This window comes from Austrofundulus limnaeus, unplaced genomic scaffold, assembly GCF_001266775.1.
Source record: "Austrofundulus limnaeus strain Quisiro unplaced genomic scaffold, Austrofundulus_limnaeus-1.0 Scaffold277, whole genome shotgun sequence".
In the NCBI taxonomy this organism is placed as follows: Eukaryota; Metazoa; Chordata; class Actinopteri; order Cyprinodontiformes; family Rivulidae; genus Austrofundulus; species Austrofundulus limnaeus.
The window spans coordinates 555,334-570,579 of record NW_013952679.1 but is presented as its reverse complement, the minus strand read 5'-3'; the positions used below and the strand labels follow the sequence as shown (position 1 = coordinate 570,579).

At 41.3% G+C, this 15,246-nt stretch overlaps 1 protein-coding gene across 3 annotated transcripts in view; it reads right to left on the bottom strand.

Annotated features, from left to right (window-relative positions):
* The window catches only part of dip2a (disco-interacting protein 2 homolog A), a gene marked incomplete at its 5' end in the record, with an annotated part of 36,949 nt that overhangs the window by 1,760 nt on the left and 19,943 nt on the right, over nucleotides 1–15,246 (bottom strand). Inside the window, 26 exon segments of one of the 3 annotated variants that reach the window (XM_014021083.1) lie at nucleotides 101–275; nucleotides 1,089–1,163; nucleotides 1,257–1,314; nucleotides 1,464–1,525; nucleotides 2,756–2,926; nucleotides 3,944–4,112; nucleotides 4,217–4,347; nucleotides 4,431–4,540; nucleotides 4,622–4,733; nucleotides 4,889–5,010; nucleotides 5,116–5,233; nucleotides 5,868–5,948; nucleotides 6,276–6,385; nucleotides 6,518–6,719; nucleotides 8,341–8,455; nucleotides 8,584–8,711; nucleotides 8,949–9,029; nucleotides 9,316–9,452; nucleotides 9,649–9,788; nucleotides 11,136–11,250; nucleotides 11,360–11,479; nucleotides 11,865–11,958; nucleotides 12,519–12,583; nucleotides 13,264–13,366; nucleotides 13,532–13,641; nucleotides 13,738–13,861. In XM_014021083.1, the coding sequence (XP_013876537.1) occupies nucleotides 101–275; nucleotides 1,089–1,163; nucleotides 1,257–1,314; nucleotides 1,464–1,525; nucleotides 2,756–2,926; nucleotides 3,944–4,112; nucleotides 4,217–4,347; nucleotides 4,431–4,540; nucleotides 4,622–4,733; nucleotides 4,889–5,010; nucleotides 5,116–5,233; nucleotides 5,868–5,948; nucleotides 6,276–6,385; nucleotides 6,518–6,719; nucleotides 8,341–8,455; nucleotides 8,584–8,711; nucleotides 8,949–9,029; nucleotides 9,316–9,452; nucleotides 9,649–9,788; nucleotides 11,136–11,250; nucleotides 11,360–11,479; nucleotides 11,865–11,958; nucleotides 12,519–12,583; nucleotides 13,264–13,366; nucleotides 13,532–13,641; nucleotides 13,738–13,861 (3,028 nt within the window). 3 annotated transcript variants of the gene reach the window in all.

The following is a 15,246-nucleotide window of genomic DNA, read 5'->3' as shown; positions in this document are numbered from 1 at the left end:
GGAAGGAAGGAAGGAAGGAAGGAAGGAAGGAAGGAAGGAAGGAAGGAAGGAAGGAAGGAAGGAAGAGAAAGAAAGAAAGAATCACACTCATCACTCTCACCTCCACTGGCGTCTGTCAGCTCAGTGCGCCGCAGGAAGCCCAGGTATCCGGTCCTGGCCCAGACTGTCTGGGTGTCCCCGAAGCTCAGCTTGGTGTTGAAGTGGTCGGTGTGCAGCGCCTCCTCCCCATAGACCGTGTAGTATCCTGATGCGTTGTGAGGACTGCTCACCCAGATCTTTGAAATAAAAGATGAACGTTTGCTACGTTAATAATCCCACACTCTTCTACTCCTACCTTTTACACAATATTGTATTTATTCTTAGCTGAAGGGCATTCATTAGACACAATGTCCACATTATTTGAACAAAATCACTGTTTTATTTAAAAAAAACAATTAAAATAAATGACTTGTATCTTTAAATGAACAGCATCATCTCTTTAAAGAAGCTGTCTGTTAATCTGGACAGCTTTTCAGATAATAGAATTAAACGTTAACTAACACAGGTGTGAAACAGAACATTACAGGAATTGGGTGTGTAATAGAAGATTTGGAAATGCTTGTTTGAAACTCAGTTGCAAAAAAATAAACAGAAGTCAGGTTAATTAAAATCAATGTGTATTGCTGGCTATAGAGAGGGTGTGGTGAAGCTCAGAAAGGAATCATTTGTCTCTCCTTCAATTAATCCTTATTGTGTTTTTTCCACACACATTTGTAAATTATTTACACTTCATACACTGAAGTGATTATCAGCTTTGTTGTGTCAATACTACTGCACGGCCCAATATGAACTGATCAAACAAGACTTCACTTATCAAACTGTAATGCTGTTTAAAAACAGTGTTACTCCATTGATCAAAATGTAAATCATGATCTATGATAAAGGTTAAAGTTTTAGCTTCTCAAAAGTGTAAATTATTTAGGGACTGAGGGGAGTGGTGGAACACTTTCTTCAGAACATCTTAGACCACAGCTCTGAATAAAAAGGTGCACAGAAAAGTGGCTGATAGTGACAAAAACAAAACAGATTCAGCTCTCAAAACAACTTACCTCTCCTAGATGAGAGTCTCCAAGTGGTCCTTTGGTTTCTGTGTTGGCAATGATCACTTTCACTCCGGGAAGAATCTACACGAGCAGAAATACCACAAAAAATTTTTAACAAAAGCCCATCACGTTCGTTTTGACAACACAAACTCCTGTTTTAGTGCACATTTTCACCTTCCCAGACTCCATCAGTGGCAGGCTGTGCGGCGACCCTCTCTCCACAAGGCGAACCCTGAAGAAACCAAGACAAGTTCAACTGTTTCAGAAACTTACACAAGTAGAAAATAGTTAACAGTTTGAATATATTCAATTCCTTTAAAAATAAAGCATAAAGCAAAACAACAGGACTCGTTTTGATCATGTTGCAACAGCGCCCCCTACCTATCATGCCGTAGAGCTCTCATGTCCACATAAACAGTGGTGGGATCTGGTCCAGATGTCCCCTGAGACAAAAAACAAACAAACAAAMAAAAAAGCAGAATTGGACACAAGCTACCTGCTTCAGCCCTGGTTTCAGCTCTGAACGCTGCCTGGGTGGGGACGAGGTGGGAGCTGGTTATGAAACAGCTGCTGAAGAAGCAGAAGGCAGCCAGAAGCCGACCAGCCAGGCTACATTAGTAACGACTGAACCGTGTAAAAACAAACGTTCCACCTCCTCTCGTGTTGTCGAGCGTAAGAGAACAGCAGCAGTTACTGGAATCCCACAGGAAAACACAAATCAGCTGTAGCTTATTTACCAAAAAAGGTCAAAAATCTGAGCAGCATGTTTTGATTAAATGTCTGCCATGCAGCTGAATTTTAGTTGAAGTATTTCTACAGCAGATATCGACTCCGTCTGTGGTTGGATTTGTCATCATTACTGCAGGAAAACTTGTCACAGCAAATGATGTTTTCCATCCCTCCTTTGCCTTTAGCTGAATGAGTCGTTTGACGCCGGTTCGTAAAGCGAAGCAGCAGTTTCAGCAACAAAAATGGTCAAAAAACAACAAAAGAGCTGATATTTCAAATACGTAATATTTGAGTCTAGGTGAATAACAAAACTCATTTTAAATAATCTTTTGTAAATTGGAAATCCTAAACATGGTCACATTTTAGGGCATGTGATGGAATAAAAATAACCGGTGTTTATATCTGACATTTCAGGACCGTCCTCGTTGCAGAGCTGATTCCGTTTGTTCATCGTTCTCAGTAAATCCTCACAAAGGATGGTTAAAAGCCAAACGGTAACAAGGAAGAATCGACTCAAACAAAAGCAATGCCGAAACTTACCCGAGACAAAATAAAGGCAAATGATGGTACACAGTGTGCGTGAACTGAAGCGAAGCATGTTCAAAACGTCATGCAGTACAACAAAAAAGAAAAGAAACACAGACCCAGCAGCAGAGCAAAGAGCCACGCTTATCTCACAGTACCTGCTCAGCCAGTTTCCCTAACCTGTTGGGCTGACAGGACAGGGCAGGACAGATAAAAATATGTATTCATATACAGTAGATGGGAAACACAACAACACATAACTGACATGTAACACATTGTATTTCTTCAGAGCTGGTGTGAATAACACCATCACTCAGAAAGCTCCACTTCGACCCGCTTTTTGAACTAGGCACGAGCAGTTTGTTGATTTTGGACCTCCCTCTTCCCTTCCCTCTGGTTATCCTTTCCCAGCTGCTCACCTGCAGACAGATGGCTACGTTCACCCTGCAGCCGAAGGTGGTGCTAACAGCCCGCGGTGAAAGCCCCAGGTCTTTGAAGATCTTTGAGAAGGTCTGAGTGAGGGTTATACGAGGCCTCTCCTCTGCTACCACCATGCACGTGCGCACGCAGGACAGATTCACGTTCCGCAGCTGGACAAGAGGACAASACAGATATTAGCAAAAGTTATTTATTTACTTACTGTTATTTAACCAGGCAAGTCCCGCTGAGATCTCTCATCTCTTTTTCAAGGGCAGCCTGGGYCTGAAGGCAACATAAACCGGAGTACCMGGAGAAAACCCACACAAGCACGAGGAGAACATGCAAACTCCACACAGAAAGACCCCAGGTCTGAACCGGGAATCAAACCCAGGACCATTTTGCTGTGAGGCGTCGGTGCTAACCACTGAGYCATCATGCCGCCAAATTATTATTACCTATAGGGAAATACTAAAAACTAAACTGTAGGAGTGAAAAACACCACTCAAATGTATTTTTTAAATCAAATTTATGTTACTTCTAAGATTTTGTTTGAAGCAATGATGAAAAAAATGCAGGATCATTGTGTACATTTAGGAAAATGACAAAAGTTGGATTGTTAAAGAAATACAAAACAGTATAATGTGTAAAAATATAAATTGTTGTTCTAGAGGGATTAGATGTTCTTGTCTTTTGTTTTGTTAATAACAGATTTTTTTGTTATTAAGGGGCAGATATAAGATTTTTTCTTCTCTCTGCTGCCTTTCATTTCATTTTATTTGTGATTTTGATATACAATATATATTTTTCTGATTTTTCTTTTTATTGTATATAAAATTATTTGTTTTGTTTTAATGAAATGAATAAATAAATTGAATTGAATTGCAATTCCATTCTCAACACAATAAATATTACACAAATACAACGCAGTAAAATATTTCACACTAAGAACAGATTGTCTCAGTAATCAAAAAACTTTCACRATCTTTTGAAACAAGACTCATCAGGAGACTGCTGTTGCAGAGTAGTTTAGGTGATAAAAACTGYGTGCAGCTTTTGTTCATGTTAAAAATATATGCGCCCACAAATCAACAGTTCCTAAACGTTGCACGAGGACCCCTGAGGGTACAAAGGGTTGTGGAGAAAAGTGCTGCGGTTGCAAATTTTTGCCACTGAGAAGCCAAACTGACCCGTAGAGCTTCTGTCTGTGAGCCCAGGCCCTTGGTGCACATCTCCATGACTGAATATGAGCAGAAGGAGACTCGTACTTTATACTGGCTGACGGCCGTGAGCCAGAGAGATGCATTGCTCTCCAACTCCAGAGGGGGAACGAGGATGGACTGGTGGCCCGAGTACACACTAAAACAAAAAAATAAACAAATAAAAATAAATAACCTAAGGAAGCAGAGAATGAGAGGTTCAGCTCCTCGGTTATGTTTATTTGATTAGAGCTGCACGTTTACCTGCACAGGCACCAGAGTGCCAAGCCCAGACCGCAGTACGGGTCCAAACAGATGGCGATCTGCCGGGAAGGATAGAGCTCACACTGCAGCTTAATGGAGCGACACAAGGCACTTGTGGCAGCGTGAGACATCTGGAACAGACAAACGGGACAAAAAAAATGAGCGAGCTTGAAGAGAGAGCAGAAATAATAAATATCTATTCATTTCCACATACTTTGACTCCTGCTAGGATGCCAGTGGTGGACACACTGAAGTCCAGGTAAGCCAACATCTCTGGGGTTGGGGGTTTGTATATTTGGGGGTTCTTCTTCCTGGGGAGGTCATCTGAGAGGCAAACAGCAGGAAATAAAGACTGGTTTCACTGCAAAAACGACTGACTCAGCATGTTTGTGTTCATAACCTAACCCGTGTCCAGGACCGTGGGCCAGCTCTTGACGTCTACGGCAGCAGCAGCCTCTTTGGATTTCAGCAGCTTCGTTATTGCTTGAGTTGTCAGGATACACACGGACTTACTGACCTGCAACACACACAAACTACTGCTTTACAGCCGCTGTAAAGCTGCTGAAACAACRCAGAGCAGAGCTGTCACATTCACACAGCTTAGTGAGTGGGAAAACGGTGCTGAGTGTGACCAAATCAATGCTGCAAAGCTCACAGAACAAACAGCGTTACCTCAACGATCATTTTGACAGTGGGCAGGGTGGTGGCCAGGTTTTGTGGGTGTGGGGGTCTGACAGTGACAGGGACGCAYCCGGCGTACAGGCAGCCGTAGAAAGTTGCAATCAGGTCAATTCCTGCACAGGAATGTTACAACTTTTAGCTAAAAATAATTTCATGACAAAATACCAGTGAAAAACTGTCTAAATAAACCTGACAGTGTGATCCGCCGGACATTTTACCTGGTGGGTAGACRAGCGCCACGTGGTCTCCTGTGTTTAGGCGTCCCATCAGTGCTGCCGCCACACGCTCCGCTCGCTTGTGCAGCTGCAGACAGGAAGCGGTGCTCGCCACTGTGCCCTGATGGAAGACACAAAGAGCTTTTGTCAACAAACCTTTTTTTTCTTCATTTTTTTTTAAAAGCCCTGTTTTTCTTTGTATTTTTACTATTTAAGCTGGAAATTGAGACAAAATCTGAGGCTTAAACTGCGCAGTATTTAAACTGGTGCAAAGACAACATAATAAACCAGGAAATAATAAYCTGTACTGCATTTTTAGAATAACCCGTCCAAATTATTATGTTAATAAGACTCAGGCCAGAATAGTGTCTGTCTAGAATATTTGTAGAAGGGGGCACTGAACCCTCTAGACCCTCCCTGATAGCAGCCCTGCAAAAAAAGGACTTAAAAATAATGGAGTTCTTTAAAAAACACCCAATAAAACATGTTAGTTCATCAGAATATGCTTTTTTAAGCAAAAATGCTTGTTTGTAAAAATGTTTTCCTTTACAAACCTTTGAAAAGAGAGCTAAAAAATGATGCAACAGTTTTATAAACATTGTGTTCAAAATAATTGTAAATATTTTGCCATTTCTTTCTTTTTGAAATTCTTTGAAAGTATACGTGTGTAGCTAATTAAGATTAAGTAATCAGAAAATAAAAACACATATATACCAGGTAAAAAGTTTACTTACTAAGGTGACTAAGATCTTTACCTTAGCATTGAGAACCAGGAACAGAGGATGGTCTGGAGTTGCCTGAGCTCTCCACTGCAGTACATCATGTATGTAGAGGAACTATTGGACAAAGACAGACACAGGTTTAACTACAGGGAAAAACATCAACATAAAATGGCTTTTATACAGGTGGTATTTAAGCACAAGCTGTTTAAATTCAGGCAGATGGTAGACATGACAGGGTTCAGTGTACATGAAGATGGCAATGGATGATGGAGTAAGAATCTGAGATRCATAACACTACGCTTGTGCTTTTAGTTTTACTATAAAGGATAAAAGCTGATCCTAGCAGGTGTCGATCTCAGATTTTACTGCCTCAGATATGGATCCTTACCTGCGTCTGCTGTGTACATGTGCAGCGTGGGTGAAATGAGGATGACCATCTACCTTACGTGCCTGATCATTGTCCTCGGGTTGTCCCAGGTCTCTCCCACAGGCTTGTGCTATCCTCTTTCCCGCCACCAAGTTGCCCACTATCATAGAAGCAGGACCAACCTCTGTGCGGCACAACCAAACCATCAGCGTACGCGTTAAACAAGTTATCAACAAAAAAAAAAGATAAGCCACGCAGCGACATGAAACAGGACGGTTTGATCCTYGGGCTCTAAACATGACACAGGTGGGTTTACCTGGCTGTTTTTGTCTTGGCTTGGGGAGGTTAGTGACACACGTGTGAGGACACATGAGAACGTTGCAAGGGTGCAGGGATCCCTCCAGGAAGCGYTGTTTGGTCTCAGATATGTGGATCCCACCCAGAGGAGCTTTAGGAAGAACGTTGGCAGGCACCAGAGCCAGGCAGTACACCCCGACCTGGTGGATGCTGTCTATGGCCTGAAAACACGCAAGGTTTGATATTTACATAGTCTGTAAATATACAAGTCAGATTACAAACAAAACCTAGAAAAACATGTTTATTTTTAGCTAGACTAATTACAAATTTTAAATTCAATCCTATTTTTCACACACAACACTCAAAAAATGATTTGTTGAATTGAATTAACCAAGTTTAGTCAAATCTTGTTACATTTACCCAACTTGACATAACTTGATTTTTTTAGGGTATGTATGTTTCTTAAAAGCATGCAAGAACATTAAATTTGTATTTTCCATCCATCCATTTTTTTCCCGCTTATCCAGGATTGGGTCGTGGGGGCAGCAGCCTAAGCAGAGATAACCAGACTTCCCTCTCCCCAGCCACTTGGGCCAGCTCCTCTGGGGGAATCCCAAGGTGTTCCCAGGCCAGCTGAGAAACATAGTCCCTCCAGCGTGTCCTGGGTCTTCCTCTGGGCCTCCTCCCAGTGGGACACGCCCGGGGGGCCTCATGTGTCATTGGTGCGTACACACTAAAACCTTGCGTACACCATTTTCCATGCAAAATTCTGGATGTATGAAAACTGAAATGAACGTGGAAATGTGTGCAGCCCCATGCCTGGCACGTTTCTGTGGTTTTGGGTCCATTGGCGACACTTAAAGGTGATTCTGAGAAATTGTTCGTGATGTGAAAATGATTATTGTTCAYACCAGACACACATGATTAACAATTATTACATCCACATGGAGGCAGTTAAATAAAGGACGCGCAAAGTTTTGCCAAAAATACATTTAACAGGAACAGATTCAGCCTTACTGGAGGATATAGTAAATAGTGGAACACGCAGAGCATTTATTTAAAACAGAATTTTGGTTCATCAGCCCTTTTCAGGAATAATCCTTTTTCAGTTTGGCACTGCTGTGCTCTGGGAGCGCGACACAGCGAGGAACCATGCGCCGCACATGCAGCAGCAACAGCGATTAAACTGGGGTTCCACAGGAGCTTCTCAGAGGGAGCTGGCGGGCCGATTGGGACTGTGCCGGTCCAGTCCACCCACAGCCGAATCATGTCCAATGGAATGGTCTCATCCATATGATTCTAAAAACTGAGTTATGGTCGCGCTCGAGCGCGTGCACCCTCGCCAGCAGTGGAGGTGTTTCATAGTTGGCGTTTATGTTGTTGTAGATTTCTCCAAAATGACACGTGAAAGTACACTTAACAACTTGTGAAAATGCTGTAAGTAGGAGAGCAAAAGCTTGACAGACAAACAGACTGCGCACAAAGGCTGTGACGTGCGCAGCGTTTGTGGAGACTCTCCAACATCACGTCACGTCATGTGACCTCTACTGAGGCGCAGAGACTCGTTTCTTCATATCAGCTTTTAAATAAACAAAGATCTATCTTCTACCAAACATCTGAGTTCCTCTGTGTTTACAGTAATTATGGTAATAAACTCATGCGCAAAGTTAATATTTTCAGACTCAGAATGGATGGATGAGCCGGTTGCGCAACACAGCAGCGTGCACGCACACACACTGACACACAACCACTCCTTCTTTGCGTGATAAACATATTTTATTCCTATTCTAACATAGGATTTTTTTCTCACTCTTGTATTTAATTCCCCCTGGTGTTTCATACCTGAAGGACGCGGCTCATCCACTGGAAGCTATCCTCCTCTGAGGCGTCTGGCCTCTGCTCCGCCACCACAACAATCCTCTCATCATGAAGCACAGACACAGAGAACACTGCTATCCTGAGGTAACACAAACACAAAACAAAGCTGCTCAGATCACCTAAAACCTGGTAAAACTCAAGATACACTCCTGATTTAACAAACAGGTGAAACGTAGTTCGATGTTTTCAAGCTGCTTCCTCCCTTACCTTCCCCTGTACACAAACTTCATGGGCTCTACAGCCAGAGCCGTGGCGACCACATCATCAGCGTTGTGTCTCCGCCCACTGACGACCATGAGTCCATCCATCTTCCCGACAACAAACACAAGACTGTCCTGAAAGGAAACAGAGAATACATTTAGATTCTGCACAGAAAAAACCAAAAGGCTGCTGATTAACCCGTTAAAAATAACCTTAATGTTATCTTATTGTGATATTCATGACTATTTCTGTGTCCTTCAGAGCACAAAACGGTCACCAGAAAGGGTTGAGGATGGAAAATGTTGGCGCTAACAGACGTAAAAGTACAAAAGTGTCATAAACCCCCTCAAATTTAATGAGGTGGAACTTACTGGTCCCACGAAGCCCAGCAGCGAGGTTCTGGTGAAAGGTCTGTCGCTTATAGGAACCCCAGATGATTTTACAGGGATGGTCTGCAATAAAACGCAGCACTATTAAAACTTTACATCTACCAGCAAAAACACAGAAAATACCACTTCTTCCAAATAAAATGTACCCAAGAAATTAGAACTGTATTATTAGCAGATAACTTTGGATAAGATCTTATGACGACTATAATCCCTGGGAAGAGTTTTGCATTTTATTTGAGATTTTGTTATTAAACGCCAACAATTTATCCAGAAGCGCATATTTTTAATAAGCTGAAATATATCATTTTAAGCGTTACAGTAGCGTACTTACACCTGAGTATGTGTTTACCTCAAATATGTTCTTGGTCATGCCTGGGAGGCCGTAGTACGCTAAACCACTGCAACCTGAACTCACACAGATTTCTCCAACCTCATCTGTTTTACAGAGATAAGGCGTACCTGCCAGTCGCACCACGCAAACAAGAGCTGCAAATGCAAAACAGAAACACAAGAAGGGTTTTAACGGTTCAGGCAAAAAAAAAAAAAGGCTCCACAGTTCTTATAATAAAGGAGGCAGTCATATAAAAGATCTCAGAATGATACATCTAGTATCAGTATTTCAAATCTCTTCCTCGTCTGCAACACTGAGCTCATTGATGGAAGTTTAACAGGCAGCCTGTACCTCCAGGCAGGACCTGTCCCACGTCCTGCACTGTGAGGACGGAGAGTTTCTCCTCCGTGTCCACGCGGATCACACCGTGACTCAGACCACTCATGGACAGCACGGCCTTGCCTGGAGGAGGAACACCCATTTCTGGAGGTCTGTAGGACACATAAACACACATTACTGTGGTAGCAGTACACTTGTTTCTGAACATTAAAACGACACGTACAAGGCTGTCCACTGCTGCCGGAGATCAGCACGATCACATTCCTCATCTCATTGCTACGAATGAACACTGCTAATAATCAATAATTGAGCTCTACGTGGTATTTCCTGCATAGGAACAGTGTTTTAACACGTCCTCTTGGTATGTCCTGATATCTGAACTCTCCCACTTTACGACAGGGAATTCCCATACATAATCAACATGCATTATAGGAGTGGTAGTTTAAGGTCAATGCTGGCTTTAAAGCAGCTATTTTGAGCAGTGTTGTATAAAGTACCTCAAAGTGATACTTGAGTAAAAGTACAAGTATCTTATCATAAAAATACTTTGGTAAAAGTTAAAGTCTTCTCTAAAAATATTACTTGAGTAAAAGTCTTAAAGTATATATTTTCTGTACTTAAGTATCAAAAGTAAATTTCTGACACAAAATCTACTTAAGTATTAAAAGTAAAAGTACTGAGTAAAAGTGAGCAAATAGATTTCCCAAAATGACATTTATTGGGAGGTGACTTCTCCAAAAAATATTTTTCTAACGGCGTGCAGCTGTGATGGGTTGTGTACAAGCTAATAGTGTCAGAATGGTGTATATTTATACTTCTCATCCAAGCACAATTAAATTCACTCTATCCAGGAGACACTATTTATCAGGATAGTATTTTTTTAAGTAATAACAACTCAGAATAAAATAAGTGTTAACGACTTTCTACTTCTTACCTTTTTTTAAAATGTAGTGGGTAGAAAATACAGATAATTGTGTAAAAATGTAATGAGTAAAAGTAAAAAGTACGCTGAAAAATAATTACTCAAGTAAAGTACAGATAACCAAAATTTCTACTTAAGTACAGTAACAAAGTATTTGAACTTAGTTACTTTACAACTTTGATTTTGAGAGATCTATATAGAGCTATTCAACTAAATTGCTCAGGGAGCCACAGTTGCTTAAATCCAACAGCTCAGGTGCAAGACAAGTATTATTCTCTCACTTCTTAAATGTGTTTATTTTGTTGCACTAAACCATAAATTACAGTTTACCATTGTTATATAAATCTAAACAATTCTGACGAGCACAAGAAACTGAGATTTCTTCAACTGAAGCTTGCTTCTTTGGTCTGTTTCTCATCCTAATCCTCCTCTACAACTGAGCTGAAAGCTGTAAATCCACACCAGCGCCGTATGGAAGAACAAATCTAATTTCCTTCCTGCAGGATGCAGCTGATGTTGCAGACACGGCGCAATAAAAACAGAGTAATGCAAAACGGTGGCAGTAGCAGAGGCTGACCTGCGGATGGCGACAGTCATGGCTTCTGAGGAGCTGGCACAGGGACAGATCACCTCAGGTCTGAGCCCACGTGACTGAAACACATTGAGGAAAGCGTCGCAGGAGGATATCGACCCTGCGGTGACACACACAGAGCCATTCAAATCAGTATGCAAACAAATCCTAACGTCCAGTAGGCACAGTTGTTTGTTTCTAACTGAACGTGTCTCTGCAGATGCACTCACATGGGTTAGCTCCGTCAGCTACGATCAGCATCCTCAGTGAGCTCAGGCTGATGTCTCTCTGGTCTCTCTGGGCCAGCAGAGACCAGTGCATGTCCCGCGACTTCAGCACAGCTACCCGTGCTACGTGGGTGACACAAACACAGAGAATCACCAATGGAATAAAGCACTTTCATCCAAGTTGACAGCTAATCATAGGATATAACATCTGACAGCAAAGTCAGAATCAGGTGTCAAAAGGTGACTCAACACAAGTCGAAACACATGCTGGAGGATTTTTATGTCTCAACGGGATCAGATTATCTCCCTCCACAAAACTGACAAATTATTGCTTTTATCGATCCAACTATGTCAAATTTGCAGTGAGAATCTAAGGTGTTAGAAAAAGGTTAAAATCAAACATTGGGGCCAAGATTTTTAAACTTACTAATAAAATAAAAATTGCAAATCCTTCTTCATATATTCAAGCTGCAACAAACAGAGTAATTAATGACAAAATTCAAGTTACCTTTGTACATGTGAACCTTCTGTATCCAAGACAGGGGGTTGACTTTCATCAGGGAGTAAGGAATGCTGATCACGTGCATCCGATTCATGACACTCTGCCACGAGAGCGGCAACAAACATCAGATAAGCTACATGTCAGAAGGGCTTTCCAATTATTGTGCATGATGTTGCCATAAACAAATGGCTCATGACAAGATTCTAATAAGAGTGAAACATGTGCTTGTTTTTGGCTTCAGTGCTGTCAGTGTAGGAATCTAGACAAGCAGCAGCATGTCATGTGTAATGTGTAAAATCTCTGGCGTGTCTGAAACCAGTCAAACAAATCGATGTTGTCTGTGTGTTAGGAGACGCAGTTTTTCTTTTTGTTTACAAGACTGAAACTCATTTATGAGACGGGATGGTTTTGGCCTTTAGGACTATTAGTTTGAATTAATTTGCATTTTGATAAAGCTCTCATACAAGATTCATAAAAGTCCGACCTCCTATCAGCAAACTGAGCATTACTTACTAGTTATTTTGGACATTTTTTTGTTGACTTATTTGATATATTTACCAATATATTCAACATATATAGTTAGTGACTGTCTGGAGTTTGGAAAGCAGACTCTATAGACCCATTCTCTTGGATTTATTAGAGAGTTTGGAGACAACTTACAGTAAGAACACCGTGCCATAAGCCTGCTTCCCGCTTGAAATCCAGGACATTTGTTATGGTCTCAGCTACAAATCAAAAAGAGCAGAAAAGATACTGTGTTTAGATGAGTACAATAAACACAACTGGATGCATTTCATCTAAAATATTCATTCCTCTATTACAGTTACAAACATAAAGGTCTGTAATATTCAGAGTAATCTCTGCAGCGGAAAAGAATGAAATTGCAGGTTCCAAATTAAGTTTCAGAAACAGATCTGAGTCTACTGGTGCCGTTAGGAGCTATTTAGAGCAAAACCAGGTCACTGGAGGAAGAAAAAGTATTTTATGTTCTTGTTCTTTTTCAACAGTGCGAACCCAGGTCTGACAGACTGAAACAAAACCAACTGAAAAGCCACATTTATCAAACTGTGACCACACCTGAGAGGGTAGGAGATCTGTTTTATTATGTAGGGATTTATGTAATACATATTAAAATAGGCTTATTTAATGAGCGAGCTGTGATTTCTGATCTGCTGTATCAAAAAGAAACGCAGACATAAAAAGAACCTTACGTCTGCATCTTGTTTTCGTGGTATTTTCTTGAATATTTTTACAAGTTCTGAGGCTGGTTTCAGCCTGTGTCTCTTGGGGTCATCGTTCTACTCTCTTCCTTAAATATCCATGTCAGGGTAATGAATAAGTAATAAAGAAAACGGCTGGTCTGGTAAAAAGCTAAGTAACTCGTAGTATGCAGAGTCGTCCTCACCTTCCGTGTAGCCGCAGGCCTGTGTGAGGGCTTGACAATGAGCCAACATGGTTGAATGAGACACAGTGATTCCCATGGTGCTTCCTTCTTTGCTGGTTTTATACTGAGTTTGAAAAAACAGAAAAGCACATTTGATGTTTCACAAACCAGAATTATGTTTAAATCAGGGTTTTAAAATATTCATAATCACTAAATACATCACATAAGACAAAAAATAAATAAATAAATAAAATCAGGTGTTTGTTACTGTTGCTGAAAGTGCACTTACTTCTATATAAGCTATATCGTTGCTGGCTTCTCGTATTGAAGGGTACCAATCTTTTGGAGGCTTTGCAACATGTTTTCCATCGGTCACAAACCACAGCAACCTTGGCCAACCTGCAGAGATAAATAAAAATCCTTTGTTAAATTAGCCCCCGCCCAAATAAAAAAATGAACACACAAAAAAAAAAACGCAACCAAAAAAGACTGTACCTCTAAAAGTGACTACTTCTCCTGTTTGAGCTTTGGGCAGGCCTTTCTGACAAGCATCAGTGGTCAGTGCCAACGTGACCCCACAGCTGCCCAGCAAAAAGCCAATCTGTTGACTTCCTGCATCCTGGGATAATGAGGAGGATGAGAAGTTTGAGATTTTACAAACAACAAAAAACCATTGACAGCGATCAAAGACAGAGCAGAACGAACTTTGAGGAAAATACGCTTTTGACTGAACGAGGAAAGTGACACGAGAGGAAGAGAAAAGGAAGAAAACACCTCAGAGCCTCTCACATAAAACCAGCAGCAGGTAAGCAGGCAGAGTGACAGCCCATCACTTTTAAAAATTCCACCGCTGCGCATCAAACGCAGACGGAGGCAAGAATGAAGACTGAGATCTGACACACACTCACTCATATCTGTGTAAATTAACTTAGACTCATGCTGAGCAACCCAGAGAGCTCGCGGAGGCTAAAGAATCAGCAGACATAGGGTGAGCAGCAAAAAGGAGGAATAAAGAAAAGGAGGACGGTGAAAAAAACAAAGAGACGAGGATGAGTGATAGGAGCTGTCAGAATGAGAAAATTAGTTTCTGACTCCAGAGAACAGTTGGCCTGAGATCTAATATTTTCACTAAAATTACTCATCATTTCACCTCACTCATCTCTCATTGATTACAGCCCAGCGTGTGCCAACAGCATGCTCGTAAACGCAATCAAGAACACACATTAATATTCAGCTTGCGTAGCTAATGTGGATAAATATAGTTGGGTATGAGCTGATGAGTGAGCTGGAAGTTGCAATGCATTATGACAATCTGTAAGCAAACACTGCAGACATAGTTCTGCTGCTGTGTTTAGAAAATAACAAATAAACTAGATCAGGGTTGGGCAACTGGTGGCTTGCAGGTAACTCCTGTCAGGCCCGCCAATGAGCGGGACTAAAGAAACGTTTTTATTTTGGGAGGTCGACTCTTTATGGAATCTCAAGGTAAACGCTGTCCACTATAAAAGGACTTTATTACTGTATAAGTCGTCACTACAACACGTTGCACAAAGCTAAATATGAGATTACTAAAGTCACATAAACAGTAAATTTTTACCAGAAACATGAGGAGTCTGCACACAAGGCGTCTTGTGCTGCTGCACTTTAGCGCGCCAAAGTGTTTATCTTTCATTTGGTTCAATCATTTTTATTCATATTTATGAAACAAGAGGTACACATGCATTTGAGCATGAACAATTTTAAGCTGCTGCACTGTTTGTTGGTTTAATAAATATATACACACACACGTGTATAAAATTAAAAAAAAAATCCCTTCTCACCCTCCGCGGGTGGTCTCTTTCATCCTCTGAGCTCGGGTCCTCTACCAGAGGCCTGGGAGCTTGAGGGTTCTGCGCAGTATCTTAGCTGTGCCTAGAACTGCACATTTCTGGACTGAGATGTCTGATGTTGATCCTGGGATCTGTTTTGGGCGAGAGATGAAAAAAAATGTATATATATATATAC